At 45.4% G+C, this 22,500-nt stretch overlaps 1 protein-coding gene across 1 annotated transcript in view; it reads left to right on the top strand.

Moving 5' to 3' along the window:
- ttn.2 (titin, tandem duplicate 2) overlaps window positions 1–22,500 on the top strand; it is a 363,393-nt gene that overhangs the window by 27,559 nt on the left and 313,334 nt on the right. Inside the window, exons 15-28 of the mRNA XM_036004140.1 lie at window positions 1,616–1,758; window positions 3,435–3,583; window positions 6,155–6,382; window positions 7,464–7,705; window positions 9,604–9,836; window positions 9,928–10,092; window positions 10,952–11,120; window positions 12,019–13,715; window positions 14,626–14,907; window positions 15,749–16,015; window positions 16,895–17,167; window positions 17,884–18,147; window positions 20,002–20,262; window positions 21,359–21,619. Coding sequence (XP_035860033.1) covers window positions 1,616–1,758; window positions 3,435–3,583; window positions 6,155–6,382; window positions 7,464–7,705; window positions 9,604–9,836; window positions 9,928–10,092; window positions 10,952–11,120; window positions 12,019–13,715; window positions 14,626–14,907; window positions 15,749–16,015; window positions 16,895–17,167; window positions 17,884–18,147; window positions 20,002–20,262; window positions 21,359–21,619 — 4,634 coding nt within the window. The remainder of the gene's footprint in view (window positions 1–1,615; window positions 1,759–3,434; window positions 3,584–6,154; window positions 6,383–7,463; window positions 7,706–9,603; window positions 9,837–9,927; window positions 10,093–10,951; window positions 11,121–12,018; window positions 13,716–14,625; window positions 14,908–15,748; window positions 16,016–16,894; window positions 17,168–17,883; window positions 18,148–20,001; window positions 20,263–21,358; window positions 21,620–22,500) is intronic.

Below are 22,500 nucleotides of genomic sequence, written 5' to 3'. Positions count from 1 at the left end.
TCAGGTATAAAGAGAGATGAGGAAGACTGTAGAGATGTCAGGTGGAGAGATGAGGAAGACTGTAGAGATGTCAGGTGGAGAGATGAGGAAGGCTGTAGAGATGTCAGGTGGAGAGATGAGGAAGGCTGTAGAGATGTCAGGTGGAGAGATGAGGAAGGCTGTAGAGATGTCAGGTGGAGAGATGAGGAAGGCTGTAGAGATGTCAGGTATAAAGAGAGATGAGGAAGACTGTAGAGATGTCAGGTGGAGAGATGAGGAAGACTGCAGAGATGTCAGGTGGAGAGATGAGGAAGACTGTAGAGATGTCAGGTGGAGAGATGAGGAAGACTGTAGAGATGTCAGGTGGTGAGATGAGGAAGACTGCAGAGATGTCAGGTGGAGAGATGAGGAAGACTGTAGAGATGTCAGGTGGTGAGATGAGGAAGACTGCAGAGATGTCAGGTGGAGAGATGAGGAAGACTGCAGAGATGTCAGGTGGAGAGATGAGGAAGACTGTAGAGATGTCAGGTGGAGAGATGAGGAAGACTGTAGAGATGTCAGGTGGTGAGATGAGGAAGACTGTAGAGATGTCAGGTGGAGAGATGAGGAAGACTGTAGAGATGTCAGGTGGGAGAGATGAGGAAGGCTGTAGAGATGTTAGGTGGGAGAGATGAGGAAGACTGTAGAGTTGGAAGATGCTCCAGCGTCGTATATAGTCTGGTGTGTGGGAACATTTTAGATTTCATGTTACCTATGATGACAGCGGACATCAAACAACAGATAGAACTGCCACTGTGTGCATGTATTGTGCAACATGCATTCAATATGCTAATTTTAGCTATATATCATATGCTGACGTATATTTCTGGAGTGTTAAAGATTAAAAGAAAAAATAACAAGAACCGTACAGAACCGAAAACCGTGACCCTAAAGCCGTGATACGAACCGAACCGTACCATCCCTAATGTACACCTGACTGTCTTAAACGCTATATTAGCCAGTCCTTCCAGAAAAATGTGGAGTTTTTTTGTGATTGTTTTGGGCTAAAATCCTTGATTATGCGTCACGTTTTCTTAAAAAATGCGATGGAATATGCGGGATATTTATGCAATTTTATACAATGAAATTGCGGGAACTTGCAAAAACTGCTGTTTCATCGTGGGTTCATCGCGGGGTTTGCAGCTTTTCGATGATGTTCACGTCGCGTAATTACGTCACTTCATAACGTTCCCATGGCAACAGGGGAAAATGGCTGCTCTTGTGTGAAGTAAATGCAACATTTTTCAACTTTCTGCTAAGATATATGTGTGACTTTTTTGCAACGACAATGCGGGGATTATGAAATCATACAAGCCCTGCATATTTTGCGCAGAAATCTACAATTTATGCGGCGAAAGTGCGGCGTATTTGAAAAAATGCGGCCACCCCCGCATAAATATGCAGACTTCGGCTGATTATGCGTTGAATTATGAAATCGCATAATCACGTTTTTCTGGAGGGACTGAGTAGCCCTCCTACACAATCAGGACTGTGGTCATAACTAAACCTTTAAGTTCACATCGAAGGTACTTGTTGGTACTTTTCTTGAGCATTTCCATTTTCTGCTACTTTAAGCTTGTGTGTGTTTCGCCGTCAGATACAAAGTGACCTACAAGAAGGAGACCGGAGCCTGCAGGCTGGAGATCTCCATGACCTTCGCTGACGACGCTGGAGAATACTCCATCTTTGTGAAGAACCCCCACGGAGAAGCCTCGGCCTCGGCCGGCCTGCTGGACGAAGGTACGCTCATCTTCTGTTTACTACAGCGCTGGGGGAAGTACTCAGATCCTCTACTGCAGTAAAACTACTAATACCACACTGTAGAAATACTCTGGTACAAGTTAAGGTGCATTTCAGCTGGACTTGTAGGCCGTTATATTGTTGGATAGTTTCATCCTTCCTTCCATCCTTCCTTCCTTCCTTCCTCCCTTAGTCCTTCCTTCCTTCCTTCCATCCTTCCTTCCTTCCTTCCTTCCTTCCTTAGTCCTTCTTTCCTTCCTTCCTTCCTTCCTTAGTCCTGCCTTCCATCCTTCTTTCCTTCCTTAGTCCGTCCTTCCTTCCTTCCTTCCTTCCTTAGTCCTTCCTTCCATCCTTCCATCCTTCCTTCCTTCCTTCCTTCCTTAGTCCTTCCTTCCTTCCATCCTTCCTTCCTTCCTTCCTTAGTCCTTCCTTCCATCCTTCGTTCCTTAGTCCTTCCTTCCATCCTTCCTTCCCTCCTTCCTTCCTTCCTTCCTTCCTTAGTCCTTCCTTAGTCCTTCCTTCCTTCCTTCCTTAGTCCTTCCTTCCATCCTTCCTTCCTTCCTTCCTTCCTTAGTCCTTCCTTCCTTCCATCCTTCCTTCCTTCCTTCCTTAGTCCTTCCTTCCATCCTTCGTTCCTTAGTCCTTCCTTCCATCCTTCCTTCCCTCCTTCCATCCTTCCTTCCTTCCTTCCTTCCTTAGTCCTTCCTTAGTCCTTCCTTCCTTCCTTCCTTCCTTCCTTCCTTAGTCCTTCCTTCCTTCCTTCCTTCCTTCCTTAGTCCTTCCTTCCCTCCTTCCTTAGTCCTTCCTTCCTTCCTTCCTTAGTCCTTCCTTCCTTCCTTCCTTCCTTCCTTAGTCCTTCCTTCCTTCCTTCCTTAGTCCTTCCTTCCTTCCTTCCTTCCTTCCTTCCTTCCATCCTTCCTTCCTTCCTTAGTCCTTCCTTCCTTCCTTCCTTCCTTAGTCCTTCCTTCCTTCCTTCCTTCCTTAGTCCTTCCTTCCTTCCTTCCATCCTTCCTTCCTCCCTTCCTTTTATCTACTGTCTTCTTTTTTTCTCCAAGTTTGTTGGTTTTTGTCCTTCCTTCCTTCCTTCCTTCCTTCCATCCTTCCTTCCTTCCTTCCTTCCTTAGTCCTTCCTTCCTTCCTTCCTTCCTTCCTTAGTCCTTCCTTCCTTCCTTCCTTCCTTCCTTCCTTCCTTCCATCCTTCCTTCCTCCCTTCCTTTTATCCACTGTCTTCTTTTTTTCTCCAAGTTTGTTGGTTTTTGTCTCTGTTTTCTAAGTTTTTGATACTATTTTCCACCTGTTCTTGCCTTACTTCCTTCTTTCTACCGACATTTTTGCCAAGTTTTTACATTTAAAAAAAGAAGTTTTTGTTGCCTTTTTCATCAGCATTTAAATGTTTTTGAGTTACGTGGCTGTAGTTTGGTAAATCTATCGCTGGTCAGGGGGTACAATTCAAATGGGAACATTATTGAAAAAAGTTTGAGAACCCCTCATATGTATAACAAATAAAATCTATATAATATTAAATATGAAATAACCAGAGTGCAAGTTGCATAATAGTGCGACATCATAATGCGTGAGGTAATGAGCGCGTTATCTCACACACAGCTGTGAATTGTTGTACAGTTGTATGTTATGTGAAAGCGTTGTTCTCACCGTGTTTCTGTGTGTGTTTACAGAGGCGTATGACGCCTATATGAAGCAACATGACGTGACGTATAAAACCGAAGTGACTACGACGGTGGTCCAGGAGCCCTCTGTGGTCGTGACTCAGTACGAGCAGGAACAGAGGAGAACCACCACCCCCATGAGCTATGTCTCAGAAACGGTACTTTTCTCTCTAAACATCCAGAGAAGTAGGGGTGTCAACGAATTTGATTTCAGACCTTAAGGAACAGTGTAAAATACCCTATATAATCACTCAATCACCCCTTTAATGTGCACTAACCTCTTACTGCAGTAGTACCACTTTATACACCTATGTTATAACACTTACTGCAGTAGTACCACTTTATACACCTATGTTATAACACTTACTGCAGTAGTACCACTTTATACACCTATGCTATAACACTTACTGCAGTAGTACCACTTTATACACCTATGTTATAACACTTACTGCAGTAGTACCACTTTATACACCTATGTTATAACACTTACTGCAGTAGTACCACTTTATACACCTATGTTATAACACTTACTGCAGTAGTACCACTTTATATAAATACAGGAAATACAGTAAGGTGTTCATTTCTTCTATCAAAATCAGAAGCAGGATTCAGCGATTCTCCAGTATTGTTTTCTCTCTTCACCCGCCTACTTATTCTTATTCTTATTCTTTATTTTAGAAAGGACAACACACATTAATTAACATTTCTGTAAGTCTCAGTAAGCCATGCTGAGCTAAAGGAAGCAGCAAGACATTAGCACAGTTACACATCAACTTTTTGACACTTTTGAAGCTCTGGGTCGGGACCATTGGAATCACTTTTTAACACTCTGGGTCGGGGCCATTGGAATCACTTTTTAACACTCTGGGTCGGGGCCATTGGAATCACTTTTTGACACTTTTGAAGCTCTGGGTCGGGACCATTGGAATCACTTTTTAACACTCTGGGTCAGGGCCATTGGAATCACTTTTTAACACTGGGTCGGGACCATTGGAGCCACTTTTTGACACTTTTGAAGCTCTGGGTCGGGGCCATTGGAATCACTTTTTAACACTCTGGGTCGGGACCATTGGAATCACTTTTTAACACTCTGGGTCAGGACCATTGGAATCACTTTTTAACACTCTGGGTCGGGACCATTGGAATCACTTTTTAACACTGGGTCGGGACCATTGGAGCCACTTTTTGACACTTTTGAAGCTCTGGGTCGGGGCCATTGGAATCACTTTTTAACACTCTGGGTCGGGACCATTGGAATCACTTTTTAACACTGGGTCGGGACCATTGGAGCCACTTTTTGACACTTTTGAAGCTCTGGGTCGGGGCCATTGGAATCACTTTTTAACACTCTGGGTCGGGACCATTGGAATCACTTTTTAACACTCTGGGTCAGGACCATTGGAATCACTTTTTAACACTCTGGGTCGGGACCATTGGAATCACTTTTTAACACTCTGGGTCAGGACCATTGGAATCACTTTTTAACACTCTGGGTCGGGACCATTGTAGTGCTGCGTTTGGCCATACTCAAAATAGAAGTGGAAGTACAGAAGTACGCAATTTTAGACACAGCAAGGGTAATGCTAGCGTAGCTGTAGCGTAGCTGTAGCTTAGCAGTATCCTACAGCGGCTCTTTTCCTGACACCATGGCTACTGCCGGAGTCGGAGAGACAGAGAAGCAACAGTACTGGAAAATCCTACTTCCCTGAAGTCACCATGTGGCAACATTTAGCCTTCCCAGTGATTGAGTTATGGAAACAAACAAATGAGGTAAAGCCTGTGGGCTCCAACAAGACCATGGTGCATTCATGTGCAACTCGTAAACTCAGAGAAACTCAAACTGTGGTTGTGACCTTCTGCCATCGCGTCGTATTGCAGCATTGCCGTCCCCCAATAAACGTTCAAATCAAAGTCAATTTGAATCGTGACACCCCTAGAAATAGTTAGTTCCTTCCTTTCTTCCTCCCTTCCTCCCTTCCTCCCTCCTTCCTTCCTTCCTTCCTTCCTTCCTTCCTTCCTTCCTTCCTTCCTCCTTCCTTCCTTCCTCCTTCCTTCCTTCCTTCCTCCTTCCTTCCTTCCTCCTTCCTTCCTCCCTTCCTCCCTTCCTCCCTCCCTCCTTCCTTCCTCCCTTCCTCCCTCCCTTTCTTCCTTCCTTCCTTCTTCCTTCCTTCCTTCCTTCCTTCCTTCCTTCCTCCCTTCCTCCTTCCTTCCTTTCTTCCTTCCTCCCTCCCTTCTTCCCTCTTTCCTTCCTTCCTCCTTCCTTCCGACCGTCCTTCCTTCCTTCCTTCCTTCCTTCCTCCTTCCTTCCATCCTTCCTTCCTTCCTTCTTCCTTCCTTCCTTTCTTCTTCCTTCCATCCTTCCTTCCTTCCATCCTTCCTTCCTTCCTTCCTTCCTTCCTTCCTTCCTTCCTTCCTTCCTTCCTTCCATCCTTCCTTCCTTCCATCCTTCCTTCCTTCCTTCCTTCCTTCCTTTCTTCCTTCCTTCCTTCCTTCCCTACGTACTTCCTTCCTTCCCTTTACAATCCTTCCCTCCGTACTTCATTTCTTCCTTCCTTCTTTCCTTCCTTCCTAACTTCCTTCCTTATTTCCTTCCTTCCTTCCTCCCTCCCTTCTTCCCTCCTTCCTTCCTTCCTCCTTCCTTCCGTCCGTCCTTCCTTCCTTCCTTCCTTCCTTCTTTCCTTCCTTCCCTTTTCAATCAAGTGTTGACCATTACGAACGTTGTTTTGCAGGAGTTTCTGATTTCAGCCTTTGAGGAGCGGATCATCCAGGAGATTGAGCTGCGTATCCTAAGAATCAGCTACAGCGAGTTGGTGACGGAGGACGGCGAGCTGATGGTGACGGTCGCGGAGGAAGAGGCACTGCAGCCCGCCTTCGACACGCCCGTCAAAAACTACAGAATCATGGACGGCATGGCCGTCACTTTCCACTGCAGGATGGCTGGACATCCTCTGCCGAAGGTACTGAGTCCAAAACCTCACCAAAATATGTAAAAATGTAAAAATATAGTAAATATAGTAAATATAGTAAGGTACGTGAGATATTTAACAAAATGTTTAATAGTTACGAGGCTGTTGTCCAGAACATTGTTCCTCTTTATGTACTTATTTTTTTTTTCCTACCAAAAATGTGACATTTGTGTCTCCTTCTTTGGACCTATTCTTGCCTTCCATCCTTCTGCTTTTTACAAGTTTCTCGCTTTTTTCGAAGTTATGTCATATTTTTGAAGTTTTTGATACAATTTCAACCTATTCTTGCCTTCCTTCCTCCCTTCTTTCTTCCATCTTTTTCCAAGGTTTTGTCTTTTTTACAATTTGTCTCCTTTTCTCATCAGCATTTCAATGTTTTTTCAGGTACAAGGCTGTTGTTTAGTAAATAAAAAATATTTAGCACTGGTCAGGGGGGTACTTGGCTTAAAGAAACTATTCAAAAGGGGTACATTGTTGAAAAAAGTCTGAGAACCACTGCACTAAAAGTTCTGTTTTTGCTGCTAACAGGTCAGATTATTATTCTAAGTGTCTGACAACATTAAGGAAAGGATCCCTACAGAGATAGACCTTTAAAAAAACCTCTTTAAGACCTTTCTGTTCAACCAGAAACAGCTCTGAAGTCACTAACCCTAACCCACCAGACTCCATTGAGAAAAACAACACTTCTAGCGTGTATAGAGCCAACATATTTCCACATGTAAATCAGTAAACTATGTGTTTATTTCACCCAAAACTAGAGTTGTAATGGTTGGAAAAGTGGAAAGATGACCCAAAACGTCTTTTCATAGCTTTATTTACTTTCTGTCCACTTTGAATTAAGTGTATTTTATAATGCTAAAATTGCTGTTTATTTACATGGAGTCTGGTGGATTTAGCAAACGCAATTTTGCGGATGCTTTTTTGATTAAAAAAAGGATCTTACTCTTCAACAGAAAGGTCAACCTCCTTAGAAATCCTTTCCAATAATGTTGTCAGACACTTTGAATATTAATCTGATATATTAAGAAGTTATATTGGTGGATAATGAGAATGATCCTCTGTCTTCTGCCAGATTGCTTGGTACAAAGACGGCCAGCGCATCAGGCCTGGCGGCCGTTACCAGATGGAGGTTCTCCAGGATGGACGAGCCAGCCTGCGTGTGCCCGTGGTTCTGCCGGAGGACGAGGGCGTGTACACAGCCTTCGCCTCCAACATGAAGGGAAACGCTGTCAGCTCTGGGAAGCTCTACGTCGAGCCGTCCGGAGCCGTGACGCCTCAGAGATACACACCGCAGCCAGCCATGCAGAGGATCAGGTGAGAGACTCCGCCGGTACTTTACCAGTCAGTCAGCGCCAACACATTGAAATGGTTTGAAAATAGTATCCTCTACTGGGGGTACGTGTCCCCCTAGGGGTACTCTAGAGGACTGCAGGGGGTACGTGTCCCCCTAGGGGTACTTTAGAGGACTGCAGGGGGTACGTGTCCCCCTAGCGGTACTCTGGAGGACTGCAGGGGGTACGTGTCCCCCTAGGGGTACTCTGGAGGACTGCAGGGGCTACGTGTCCCCCTAGGGGTACTCTGGAGGACTGCAGGGGGATGATTTGATTTTGAGTATCTACCGATCCGATACTTCTATAATATATAAAAAAGAATAAAGTAGAGCGATTAAACAGATCCAGGATGTTCCTTATTATATTTTTTATTTAATTCACCTTATTTTAACATTCAACAACTCTGTTAACAAACAGAGCCCTTCTGTTACATATCTCACAGTTTGCTACGGCAATGTTGTTGTCATCAACTTTATAATACCTCCAGACCGCAGACATACTCGCGCTCTCCGCTTCAAGCTGCTTCCGTGTTCTACTTTGCCGGCATTTAACCAATAGCGTCTCTGCAACAAAGTGATGTCATGCCGCACGCGTTGCTGTTTCTGTGTGGAGTCAAAAGGGTCTAACTCTGGGCCACCGCATAACTATAGATGTGTTAAAAAATAATGAGAATATATATACATATATATCTGAGTCCTGATCGGGAGGTAACGTCTGATTCTGATCGAGTCTGAAACCACGTGATCGGGCCCGATTACCGATCACGTGATCGGATCTGGACATCCCTATCTTTATTACTATTTTCGACCTATTCTTGCTTTCCTTCCTTCTTTCTACCATGTTTTTCAAATTTTTTGTCTCCTTTTCTCATCATCATTTAAACGTTTATCAGTTACATGTAGGGCTGAACGATTAATTGCATTTGCGATAATATCGCGATATGTTAAAATGCGATTTCCTAATCGCAAAGGCTGCGATTTGATCACATGACTCGCGAGAGCAAATCAGTCTGCACTCCGCAGAGAAACCATCAACTAGCATGCTAACGCTACGTCGTACCTGGAGCTGATTTCTGTCATTCAAACAACTGAGTTGTAGTTTAAAACTTTTACAGCCATATTAATAAAATGAAGGGTTTTATTCCGTCTTGAGTCCATACATGCAGTTAATGGATACAGGCACGCAGAACTCAAGGCTCGGTTAGCAACTATTAGCGCGGATTAGCGGTTAGCTCCGGTTAGCGGTTAGCTCCGGTTAGCGGTTAGCTCCGTTATAAAGATATGAGTGGAGGAGCTGCCACTGAGAGAGGTAACAACCAGACTCTGATAAATGACGTTCGGGGAGCTTTCACAGCAGCGTGGCCGCGGTGTTTCAACAGTTTTATTAGTACAGTTAATCCCACGGCAAGAACACCAGCAACATGCTAACGTAACGATAGCCTCTCTGAACTCGGCAGCACGCAACTTCACGAGGGGGAGGGGCTGGAGGTAGATCATCTCTGTGCACTGTAAAAAAATACACTGGGGTGTGTGTGTGTGTGTGTATATAGATATATACTATATACTATATTTTTACTTTTTTAACTGTCTAGTGTGTAATTGTGTGTTCATACTATAAATTATTATATTATTATTCTTTCTTGAATAATACAGAAGACAAAGAGCTTAAAAAAATATTCGAATCGCAATCGCAATATTTGGGAAAAAAATTGCAATTAGATTATTTTCAAAAATCGTTCAGCCCTAGTTACATGGCTGTTGTTTGGTAAATCTATCGCTGGTCACGGGGTACATGGCTTAATGGCTGTTCAAAGGAGGGGTAGATTATTGAAAAAAGCTTGAGCACCACTGCTGTATGTTGATGCCTCTGCTCCGTTCCCAGATCTACGTCTCCTCGCTCTCTGAGCCGCTCACCTGGACGTTCTTCCAGCCGTTCGCCCGGACGCTCTCCGTCCCGTCGGCTCGATGACACAGACGAGGCTCAGCTGGAGAGACTCTACAAGCCTGTGTTTGTCCTGAAACCTTCCTCTATTAAATGCTCCGAGGGGCAAACTGCCAGATTCGATTTAAAGGTTGTGGGCAGACCGATGCCCGACACATACTGGTTCCACAACGGTGAGACGAACAACTTTCAGCTAACTCCAAACATGCATCTTTATCTGTTGCTTCTGCCACATTAAAACCATTTTCTCCTTGGTTTTCTCAGGACAACAAGTGACCAATGACTACACACACAAGATAGTGGTTAAAGAGGACGGTACCCAGTCCCTTATCATCGTCCCGGCCATGCCACAAGACTCTGGAGAGTGGACGGTCATCGCACAGAACAGAGCTGGACGGACTTCTGTCTCTGTAACTCTTACTGTTGACGGTAAGTCTGTCAGACACAGCTTAAACTTTAACCTGGACCCTACCTAACCTATGTTTTGCGTCTGCAGTGACTGATGCAACAACAGTCTTTAAAACTGGTCCATTGTTAAAGAAGAAACAAGCTGTAATGTAACCCTACAGGACTAATGTTCAGCATCAGTTAGCGTCCACTAAAAGTTCTGTTGTTGCCACTGACAGACTCAGATTATTCTAAGTGTCTGACAACATTATGGGATGGATCCCTACAGAGATAGACCTTTTAGTTAAAGAGTAAGATCCTTTTAGTTTAACATCAAACAGCCCTGAAATCACCATCACCAAACCCACCAGACTCCATGTAAATAATCACTACTTTTAGCATCGTAAACACACTTCATTCAAAGTGGACAGAAACTAAATAAAACTACCAAAAGCCGTCTTGGTTCATCTTTCCACTGTTCCAACAATCACCACTCTGGTTTGGTTGAAATTAACCCTTAATTCACCCATTTACATGTGGAAATATGCTGGCTCTATACACGCTAAAAGTACTGATTATTTACATGGAGTCTGGTGTAGTTTGGTGATGGCGATTCGATGGCTGTTTCATGTTAAACTAAAAGGATCTTACTCTTTAACTAAAAGGTCTATCTCTGTAGGGATCCTTTCATAATGTTGTCAGACACTTAGAATAATAATCTGAGTCTGTCAGCAGCAACAACAGAACTTTTAGTGGACGCAAACTGACGGTGTATCGCCTGTGTTGTGGCTGCAAACGGAGCCATCTTGCTTAATACAGCAACAAGAATCTTGTGGCTTCAAAATGTGTATTACATTTTTAAACACTGTCTTGTTCTGCATTGTATTTCCCCATCACACAGCTCGAGAAAGCGTGGCACGACCTCAGTTTATCGAGAAGCTGAGGAACATCACCGTGAAGCAGGGCACTCTGGTCGAATTGGCCGTCAAAGCCATCGGAAACCCGCTGCCCGACATCGTCTGGCTGAAGAACAGTGACATCATTACCCCACAGAAACACCCACATATCAAGTATGAATCTTTAGTTTGTCCACGAAAGATTGTCTAACCCTTTGACACAGATATGTACCGTAGAGCTGCAAAGATTGATCGATTAGTTGTCAAGTATTATACTCTAAACTGGATAGGGAACAAGAGAGGGAACTAGAGAGGGAACTAGAGAGGGAACAAGAGAGGGAACTAGAGAGGGCAGTAGAGAGGGAACTAGAGAGGGCAGTAGAGAGGGAACAAGAGAGGGAACTAGAGAGGGCAGTAGAGAGGAAACTAGAGAGGGAACAAGAGAGGGAACTAGAGAGGGAACTAGAGAGGGAACAAAAGAGGGAACTAGAGAGGGAACTAGAGAAAACAAGAGAGGGAACTAGAGAGGGAACTAGAGAGGGAACAAAAGAGGGAACTAGATAGGGAAGTAGAGAGGGAAGTAGAGAGGAAAGTAGAGAGGGAACTAGAGAGGGAACTAGAGAAAACAAGAGAGGGAACGAGAGAGGGACCCTTTGACACATATGTACCGTAGAGCTGCAAAGATTTATTGATTAGTTGTCAACTATTAAATTAATCGCCAACTTTTTTGATAATCCATTGATCATTTTGTAATTTTTTATGATTAAACAGGTAAACTTGTGTGATGTCAGCTTGTTAAATGTGAATATTTTCTAGTTTCTTCTCTCCTCTGTGACAGTAAACTGAATCCTCCTTTCTTTCATCCTTCCTTCCTCTCCTTCCTTTCTTTCCTTCCCTTCGTCCTTTACGTACTTCCTTTCCTACGTCTTCTTTCCTTGCTTCCCTTTTTCCCTCCTTCCTAATTCATTCTTCATCATCCTTGCATCCAACTATTTAATAAATAATCGTTAGTTGAAGCTGTACAGACAGTAGTTTTTGCTGAACAATGTATCCGAACGATTATGTATTTCAGGATTGACGGGACTAAAGGAGAGGCCAAATTCCAGATTGTATCTTCTTCCGGCTCGGACAGCGCCTGGTATACGGCTACGGCCATCAACAAGGCCGGCAGAGACACAACTCGCTGCAGAGTCAACGTAGAGGTGGACTTCGCCGCTCCACAAGCCGAGAGGAAGCTCATCATCACCAAAGGAACGTACAAGACCAAGGACATCGCAGCGCCCGAGCTGGAGCCTCTTCACCAGCGATACGGCCAAGAGCAGTGGGAGGAAGGCGACCTTTTCGACAAAGAGAAGCAGCAGAAACCGCTCTTTAAGAAGAAGCTGACTTCTATCCGAATGAAGCGCTTCGGTCCGGCTCATTTCGAGTGCAGACTGACTCCGATCGGCGACCCCAACATGGCCGTGGAGTGGCTGCATGACGGCAAACCCCTGGAAGCCGCCAACCGGCTCCGCATGGTCAACGAATTCGGCTATTGCAGCCTCGACTACGAAGCCGCCTACGCCAGAGACAGCGGCGTCATCACCTGCAGAGCCACCAACAAGTTCGGAGTGGACCAGACCTCGGCAACGCTCATCGTCAAGGACGAAAAGGGCCTCGTCGAGGATACGCAGCTACCCGAAGGCAGGAGGGGAGCGCACAGGATCGACGAGATCGAACGCATGGCGCACACGGGAGGACCCTACGGAGTCACCGGTGACGAAGAAATGGAGAAGATGAAACCAGAGATTGTGCTTCTTCCCGAACCAGCCAGAGTTCTTGAAGGCGGCATTGCACGATTCCGCTGCAGGGTGACCGGTTATCCTGCACCCAAAGTCAACTGGTACCTCAACGGACAACTGATCCGCAAAAGCAAGAGATACAGACTTACCTACGATGGCATTTACTACTTGGAGATCGTCGACGTCAAGTCCTACGACTCTGGAGAAGTCAGGGTGGTTGCAGACAATCCTCTCGGCACAACCGAGCACACGGTGAAAGTGGAGATCCAACAGAAGGAAGACTTTAGATCCGTGCTGCGTCGCGCTCCCGATCAGAAGGCCGCGGAGGCGTCACACGACCCTGGCAAAGTCGGATTTGATGTGGTGAAGGTGGAGCGACCCAGCGAGTCGGCACAGGACAGAGAAGTCGTGAGGCTGCGCAAGGCGCAGAGAGTCGTTCACGAGAAAACCTCGGAGGAGTCGGACGAACTGAAGAGCAAGTTCAAGCGCAGGACGGAGGAAGGTTTCTACGAGTCCATCTCTGCCGTGGAGTTCAAGTCACGCAAGAGGGACGACTCCTACGAGGATCTGCTGAAGAAGACGAAGGACGACCTGCTCCATCGCCTGAAAGAGAAAGAAGAAGCCGAGAGGAAGAAGATGGAGGAACAAGGCAAAGTCACGATCCCCACGATCAAACCAGAGAGGGTCCAGCTCTCCCCGAGCATGGAAGCACCCAAGATCCTCCAACGCATCACGAGCAAGACGGTCGCCCCGCTGGATGAGGTTCGTTTCCAGCTGCGAGTCGTCGGCAGACCGGAACCCGAGTGCCAGTGGTTCAAGAACGGCGTCCTGGTGGAGAAGACGGAGCGTATCTACTGGTACTGGCCAGAGGACCACTTGTGCGAGCTGGTGATCCGAGACGTGACGGCAGAGGACTCCGCCAGCATCATGGTGAAAGCCGTGAACGTTGCCGGGGAGGCCTCCAGCCACGCCTTCCTGCTCGTGCAAGGTAAATACTTTTTACGACAAATCTCTGATATATTTGCCGGTTTATTTCTTTCAACACTTGACTTGATGCTTTCAAAGGTCGTTATTTTAATTACTTACCGCTGAAATGCAAGACAGATAGAATTGGCTCCAAGAACGCCAAAAGTATTGTTTAGGAACCGGTATTGAAGTCTCGTATTGGTATCAGTATCGAGAACGATAACCAGCCCTAGAGTGTAGTGTTGAGGGAACTAGAGAGGGAACAAGAGAGGAAACAGAGGGAACAAGAGAGGGAACTAGAGAGGAAACAAGAGAGGGAACTAGAGAGGGAACTAGAGAGGGAGCTAGAGAGGGAGCTAGAGAAGGAACAATAGAGGGAACTAGAGAGGGAACTAGAGAAAGAACAAGAGAGGGAACTAGAGAGGGAACTAGAGAGGGAGCTATAGAGGGAGCAAGAGAAGGAACAATAGAGGGAACTAGAGAGGGAACTAGAGAGGGAACAAGAGAGGGAACTAGAGAGGGAACTAGAGAGGGAACTAGAGAGGGAGCTATAGAGGGAACTAGAGAGGAAACTAGAGAGGAAACGAGAGGAAACAGAGGGAACAAGAGAGGGAATTAGAGAGGAAACAAGAGAGGGAACTAGAGAGGGAACTAGAGAGGGAGCTAGAGAAGGAACAATAGAGGGAACTAGAGAGGGAACTAGAGAGGGAGCTATAGAGGGAGCTAGAGAAGGAACAATAGAGGGAACTAGAGAGGGAACTAGAGACGGAAGAAGAGAGGGAACTAGAGAGGAAACAAGAGAGGGAACTGGAGAGGGAACAAGGAGGATATAAGTGAGGGAACTAGAGAGGGAACAAGGCCTAAGAGATATGTCTAAGAGTGCAGAGTTCCAACGTATGTCGAAGTCTGACCGGATGTTTTCTGTTTTTTAGGCAAGACGGCGGTGACCTTCACCCAACATCTGGAGGACTTGAGCGCCAACGAGAAGGACACCATGGTGACCTTTGAGTGTGAAACCAACGAGCCTTTCACCAAAGTCAAATGGCTCAAGAACAACATGGAGATCTTCTCCGGAGACAAATACAGAATGCACTCTGACAGGAAGGTCCACTTCCTGTCCGTGCTGGTCATTGAAATGAAGGACGCTGCCGAATACTCGTGTGTGATTGTAGATGACGAGAGCATCAGGACGAGCGCCAGGCTCCACGTAGAAGGTAATCTTTACAAACCCAGAAAGGTTACAGCCGACGTTTGCTGTGGGTTTTATTTACGGGGATTGTACAACTATTAGATAATGTCAAAATAATGAGCTAAAGAGTCAAAATAATGAGCTAAAGAGTCAAAATAATGAGATAAAGAGTCAAAATAATGAGCTAAAGAGTCAAAATAATGAGCTAAAGAGTCAAAATAATGAGATAAAGAGTCAAAATAATGAGCTAAAGAGTTTCCTATACACTGTTAACTTTGGACTCGAAATTATGAAATAAACAAAAGATGAATAAAGAAAGGAAATAGATCAAACAAGAGAGGAAACTAGAAATAAAACAAGAGATAAAACAAAAGAGGGCACTAGAGAGGGAACTAGAGAGGGAACAAGAGAGGGAACTAGAGAGGGAACTAGATAGGGAACTAGAGTGGAAACTAGAGAGGGAACAAGAGAGGGAACTAAAGAGGACATAAGAGAGGGAACTAAAGAGGATATAAGAGAGAGAGGGAACTAAAGAGATTATAAGAGAGGGAACTAGAGAGGGAACGAGAGAGGGAACTAGAGAGGGAACTAAAGAGATTATAAGAGAGGGAACTAGAGAGGGAACGAGAGGGAACTAGAGAGGGAACTAGAGAAGGAACTAGAGAGGGAACCAGAGAGGGAACTAGAGAGGGAACTAAAGAGGATATAAGAGAGGGAACTAGAGAGGGAACAAGAGAGGAAACTAGAGAGGGAACAAGGAGGAAACGAGAGGAAAGTGAGGAGAGAGAAGTAGGTAAAAGATAAAGAATGAAGAACCTGTTGAACCCGGGGACGATACCAGTTGTTGATTATGTTTGTGTGTTCAGGCGCCGCCCTGGAGCTGAGGAAACCTCTGGAGAACATCGAGGTGCCGGAGACGTACGCCGGAGAGTTTGAGGTGGAGCTGTCCCGCGAGGACGCCGAGGGCAGCTGGTTCTTCGGAGACAAGGAGCTGTCTCCCAGCAGTAAATACATCATGTCCTCCCGCCGAGGAAGACACACCCTGTCCATCAAAGACGTGAGGAAGGAAGACCAGGGGAAGTATAGCTTCGTATGTGGAGATCTGAGGACCAGCGCCTCGCTGAAGATGAAACGTAAGAAACTTCACACACTCAGCAACGTTATTCTACCGCTGGAACTGTTAGGCAACTTTTTCTGCACCTTTTTGGTTTCCTTATTCAGCGTTTTGTCACCTTTTTAGTCGCCTTTTTAGTTGCCTTTTTAGTTGCCTTTTTAGTTGCCTTTTTAGTCGCCTTTTTAGTTGCCTTTTTAGTCGCCTTTTTAGTCACCAACTTTTGCACCTTTTTTTATGCCTTTTTGGTACCTTTTTAAGTGTTTTCTGCGTTTTCTTAGAGGTATTTTAAGTCGCCAATTTTGGCGCCTTTTTGAGTGTTTTCGGTGCCTTTTTTGGCTCTTTTTTGGCAACTTTTTTGGCACCTTTTCTGGCACCTTTTCTGGCACTTTTTGAGTGTTTTCGGCACCTTTTTGTCACCTTTTTGTCACCTTTTCTAAAGTTTTTAGTTGCTTTTTTTGGCGCCTTTTTAGAGGTCTTTTTAGTCGCCAATTTTTATGCCTTTTTGAGTGTTTTCTGCGCCTTTTTTATCGCCTTTTTGTCTGCTTTTTTGTCGCCTTTTTGTCTGCTTTTTTGTCGCCTTTTTTGTCGCCTTTTTGACGCCTTTTTTGTCGCCAATTTCGATGCCTTTTTGAGTGTTTTCTGCGCCTTTTTTGTCACTTTTTCCGACATTTTTGTTGTTTTTTTCTGCGCCTTTTTCAGCAGATGTTTTTTTTCTCGATTTTTTTTCTGCCTTTTTCGGCGCCTTTTTCAGCCTTTTTCGGCGTTTCCGATATTCACTGGAAGTTTTTATTAATTTTGCTGTTTGGGTTCCCTACAACATACGTACATCCAAGTTATTTTGGGACAATTTGGTTGAAAGTAAAAAAACATTCAAATGAACGTGTTTCTGTCCCTCCAGTGCGCCCCGTCACCCTGATGCAGCCTCTAACCGACCTGACAGTGTGCGAGGGCGATATCGCCCAGCTGGAGGTCCGCTTCTCGCAGGAGAACGTGGAGGGAACCTGGATGAAGAACGGCGCTGCCGTCTCGGCCTCGGACCGCGTCCACATCGTCATCGACAAACAGATTCACAAACTGCTGCTGGAGAACGTCACCAGGGAAGACGCCGCTTCCTACGCCTTCGTGGTTCCCGCGCAGGACATCTCCACCTCGGGAAAACTCAGCGTTCAGAGTAAGAGTCACATCTAGGGGCGCAAAACTACGCTTAGTTTTTTCCCTTTTTATTTTAAATACTTTTTTGACTGTTTCAAAGCTGTTTTTGTATTTTTTTTGTCTCTCTAGTTTCCTCTCTTGTTCCCTCTCTTGTTCCCCTCTCTAGTTCCCTCTCTAGTTCACTCTCTAGTTCACTCTCTAGTTCCCTCTCTTGTTCCCTCTCTTGTTCCCTCTCTTGTTCCCTCTCTAGTTCCCTCTCTAGTTTCCTCTCTTTTTCCCTCTCTAGTTCCCTCTCTAGTTTCCTCTCTTGTTTCCTCTCTAGTTCCCTCTCTAGTTCCCTCTCTTGTTCCCTCTCTTGTTCCCTCTCTTGTTCCCTCTCTAGTTCCCTCTCTAGTTTCCTCTCTTTTTCCCTCTCTAGTTCCCTCTCTAGTTTCCTCTCTTGTTTCCTCTCTAGTTCCCTCTCTAGTTCCCTCTCTTGTTCCCTCTCTAGTTCCCTCTCTTGTTCCCTCTCTAGTTCACTCTCTTGTTTCCTCTCTAGTTCCCTCTCTTGTTCCCTCTCTAGTTCCCTCTCTAGTTCCCTCTTTTTATCCTTTTTTCCCCTGTTTTTTTTTTGTTACATTTTCTACACTTTTGAAAGCTTTTTTCGACATGTTTGTGGTGTGTTCATAATAGGTTTTAGATCTGAAAGTTATGTGTACGTCTGTAAACCGGTTAAAACTCTCTGAACTTTTGCAGCGATCGACATCGTGGTTCCGCTGAAGGACGTGTCCTCGGTCGAAGGCACCAAGGCGGTTCTGGAGGCCAAAATCTCCGCTCAGGACATCAGCTCGGTCAAATGGTACCTCAACGACAAACTGCTGCTGCCCAGCGACCGGATCCAGATGGTTGCAAAGGGATCCAAGCAGCGACTGGTCTTCACCAGGACCTACGCCTCTGATACCGGACGCTACAAACTGGTGGTCGGAAAGGTGGACACCAGCTGCAGCCTCACTGTCCAAAGTAAGACACGGTTTATTCTACGGCTGTACCCAATACCATGTTTTGTGCTCCGAAGCTTCGGTACTTATCGGCAAGCGGCTTAAAGGAGAAATCGGTGCTAGCAAACTGGAGTTGCTGCAGCTAATGGCCAGAGCTCCAAGTTAGCTAACATGCCAGTTGTGGGGGCATGTTCTAAAGAGTGCCTTTGGGCCTCTTAACAGACATTAATGCAATTAAAATGTCTGTGCAACATGAACAGGGCCCTTACGTGACAACAAGATGCATTTTCAACTCAGATATTGTGAAGAAACCGTTTAAATTAAATATTTGTACTGTCACCTACCTCTTCTTCCATCGGTCGCTTCATCGAAAGCCCAAAAGAGTCAATCACGGAGGTCAGGACTTCGCAACGAAAACTTGAAGTTTATTTCCCCCTCAAGAATAGGTAATTGAGCACTGTAGTGGTTATGACCATATCAGTGACTACATGGAAACGGTCCAAATGATGCCTGTGGCTTGCACAGTAATAGCGTTACTGAAGGCTAGCTGTAGTCTCGCGCTGAAGTCCCGTGGGAATTCAGTTGTTGCAGGAAACAAACCCACTGGAAGAAGAGGTAGGTGACAATACAAACTTTGAATTTAAATGGTTTCTTCAAAATGTCTGAGTTAAAAACGTATCTTGTTGTCACGTAAGGGTCCTGTACATGTTGCACAGACATTTTAATTACATTTTGTGTCTGTTAAGAGGCCCAAAGGCACTCTTTAGAACATGCCCCCACAACTTGCTATTGCTATGCATGCTAGTTAACTGGGAGTTCTGGCCATTAGCTGCAGCAACTCCAGTTTGCTAGCACCGATTTTGGTCGACAGTACTCAGAGACATCTAGCGATCAAGATTCAGGTAAACATTGGCTGGATTTCTCCTTTAATCCCAACAAAACTCCACAGGGAATTTCAGCCTGTAGGCATTTTGAATCCCAAAATTGAAAATCTACTACCTAGCCATCGTACAAATATTCAAATCCAGCCCTAGTTTTATTCCCATGATCCTGTTTTTAGCTCCATGTTGTAACCCCGCTGGAGGAAACTAGAGAGGGAACAAGTGAGGGAACAAGAGAGGGAACTAGAAAGGGAACTAAAGAGGGAACAAGAGAGGGAACTAGAGAGGGAACTATAGAGGGAACTAGAGAGGGAACAAGTGAGGGAAAAAGAGAGGGAACAAGAGAGGGAACTAGAAAGGGAACTAGAAAGGGAACTAGAGGGAACTAGAGAGGGGAACTAGAGAGGGGAACAAGAGAGGGAACTAGAGAGGGAACTAGAGAGGAAACAAGAGAGGATATAAGAGAGGGAATTAGAGAGGAAACTAGAGAGGGAACTAGAGAGGGAACAAGGGAGGAAACTAGAGAGGATATAAGAGAGGGAACTAGAGAGGATGTAAGAGAAGAAACTAGAGAGGGAACTAGAGAGGGAACAAGAGTGGGAACTAGAGAGGATGTAAGAGAGGAAACTAGAGAGGGAACTAGAGAGGATATAAGAGAGGGAACAAGAGAGGGAACTAGAGTGAACAAGTGAGGGAACAAGAGAAAGAACAAGAGAGGGAACTAGAGAGGGAACTAGAGAGGGAACAAGTGAGGGAACAAGAGAAAGAACAAGAGAGGGAACAGAGAGGGACCTAGATAGGGAACAGAGAGGGAACTAGAGAGGGAACTAGAGAGGGAACAAGAGAGGGACCTAGAGAGGGAACTAGAGAGGGAACTAGAGAGGAAACTAGAGAGGGAACAAGAGAGGAAACTAGAGAGGGAACAAGGAGGCCTAGTTTTTTTCCCATGATCCTGTTTTTAGCTCCATGTTGTAACCCCGCTGTTGTCTCTACAGAGGTTCACATCGTGAAGCACATGGAGGACAAAGTTTGCTCCGAGTCCCAGAACGTTACCTTTAACGTGGAAGTGTCTCACCCCGGCATCGACCCCGTCTGGACCTTCAAGAACCAGCAGCTCAAAGCCGGACCCAAATACAAGATGGAGTCCAAGGGCGTGGCTCACTCTCTGACTGTCATCGACGCCATGAAGGACGTGGACGGCCAGTACACGTTCCACGCTGGGGAACAGACGTCCAGCGCCAAGCTCACCGTCTCCGGTACGTCTCTACCAACACATTCACACAATCGCTTTTCTCTAGAACGACGGATATAAGAGAGGGAACAAGGGAGGATCTAAGAGAGGATATAAGAGAGGGAACTATAGAAGGAACTGGAGAGGGAACAAGAGAGGGAACTATAGAGGGAACAAGAGAAGGAACTAGAGAGGTAACAAGAGAGGGAACTAGAGAGGGAACTAGAGAGGGAACAAGAGAGGGAACTATAGAGGGAACTAGAGAGGAAACTATAGAGGTAACAAGAGAAGGAACTAGAGAGGGAACTAGAGATGGAACTATAGAGGGAACAAGAGAAGGAACTAGAGAGGAAACAAGAGAGGAAACTATAGAGGGAACTAGAGAGGAAACTATAGAGGGAACTATAGAGGGAACTAGAGAGGAAACTATAGAGGGAACTAGAGAGGGAACAAGAGAGGGAACTAGAGAGGGAACAAGAGAGGGAACTATAGAGGGAACTAGAGAGGAAACTATAGAGGGAACTAGAGAGGGAACAAGAGAGGGAACTATAGAGGGAACTAGAGAGGAAACTAGAGAGGGAACTAGAGAGGGAACAAGAGAGGGAACAAGAGAGGGAACTAGAGAGGGAACAAGAGAGGGAACTAGAGAGGGAACAAGAGAGGGAACAGAGAGGGACCTAGGTAGGGAACAAGAGAGGGAACTAGAGAGGGAACTAGAGAGGGAACTAGAGAGGAAACTAGAGAGGGAACTAGAGAGGGAACAAGAGAGGGAACTAGATAGGGAACTAGAGAGGGAACAAGAGAGGGAACTAGAGAGGGAACAAGAGAGGGAACTAGAGAGGGAACAAGAGAGGAAACTAGAGAGGGAACAAGAGAGGGAACTAGAGAGGGAACAAGAGAGGGAACTAGAGAGGGAACTAGAGAGGGAACAAGAGAGGGAACTAGATAGGGAACTAGAGAGGGAACAAGAGAGGGAACTAGAGAGGGAACAAGAGAGGGAACTAGAGAGGGACTCCAGAGACTCCAGAGTGTTATGGAAAATATTTCAGACGTTAGGGTTGATGTGGAGCTGCTTCGTTGCCCCAGAGTTTAACCCAAAGTGTCCCCTTGTCTGCCTCCAGGTGGCGCCATCACGCGGCCGCTGCAGGACGTCATGGTGGCCGAGTCTCAGACTGCGGCGCTGGAGTGTGAAGTCGCCAACGCCAACGCCGAGGGCAGGTGGCTGAAGGACGGCCAGCCCGTGGACTTCAACGAGAACGTGATGAGCGAGGTGAAGGGCGCCGTCAGACGTCTTGTCATCGCCATCACCAGACCGCAGGACGTCGGGGAGTACACCTACCAGGTGGCCAACTCCAAGACCACCGGCAACCTCCGCGTGGAGGGTAAGCACCGCCAAATTATCTGCTTGTATCTTTTACCGCTGTAACTGTTAGTCAACCTTTTCCGCACTTTTTTTTTGCCGTTTTCAGTGTTTTGTCGCCTTTTTAGACATATTTTTAGTCGACAATTTTGACGCACTTTTTTTTTTTTTGCCGCCTTTTTTGCCGTCTTTTTTATGTCTTTTTGTGTGTTTTCGGCGCCCTTTTTAATCGCCTTTTTTATCACCTTTTCCTGAAGTTTTTGTGCTGAAAAAAGCACGTTTTTTTGTTGCATTTTTCAGCATTTTCTCACCTTTTTAGACTTCTTTGTAGTCGCCAATTTTAACAAAGTTTTTTACGCCTTTTTGAGTATTTTCTGCGCCTTTTTCGGGGCCTTTTTTGTCGCCTTTTTGTGTCACCTTTTCTGACGTTTTTTGTGCTGAAAAAGGCACCTTTTTTGTTGCCTTTTTCAGCATTTAACAATTTAAATTATCCAGATTGTTATGAATATAACATTATAAAATGCCTATTTTTATGGCTGCATGTAAGCAGGAATATAAGGGGAATATTCACTTTCTGTGCAAGAAATACTTCATCATGTAGACTGTGAAATAAAATGGAAGAAATACCATGAAATATATAAGTTGCTTTTGTCTAAAGCAAATAAATGTAATGTAATACAACTAGGGATGCACCGAATCCAGATTTTTGGGGTTTCGGCCGAATCCTGAATCCCCTGGTTGAGATTCTGCTGAATCCTCGTCCCATCCTCAGTCCATGAACACAGTAAACTCATTAATGAAGTAAACAGTGACTGTCCTTCCTTTGCCGTACCTGAAGTTGCTGCATTCTGGCTGCTGTCTGTAGATTCCTTCATCACAACTCGTATTCTTCCAGATGTTTCA

This window comes from Sander lucioperca, chromosome 8 (genome assembly GCF_008315115.2).
Source record: "Sander lucioperca isolate FBNREF2018 chromosome 8, SLUC_FBN_1.2, whole genome shotgun sequence".
NCBI classification, from domain to species: domain Eukaryota; kingdom Metazoa; phylum Chordata; class Actinopteri; order Perciformes; family Percidae; genus Sander; species Sander lucioperca.
Note: the sequence above shows the minus strand (reverse complement) of the source record. Positions and strands in the feature narration are given on the sequence as shown.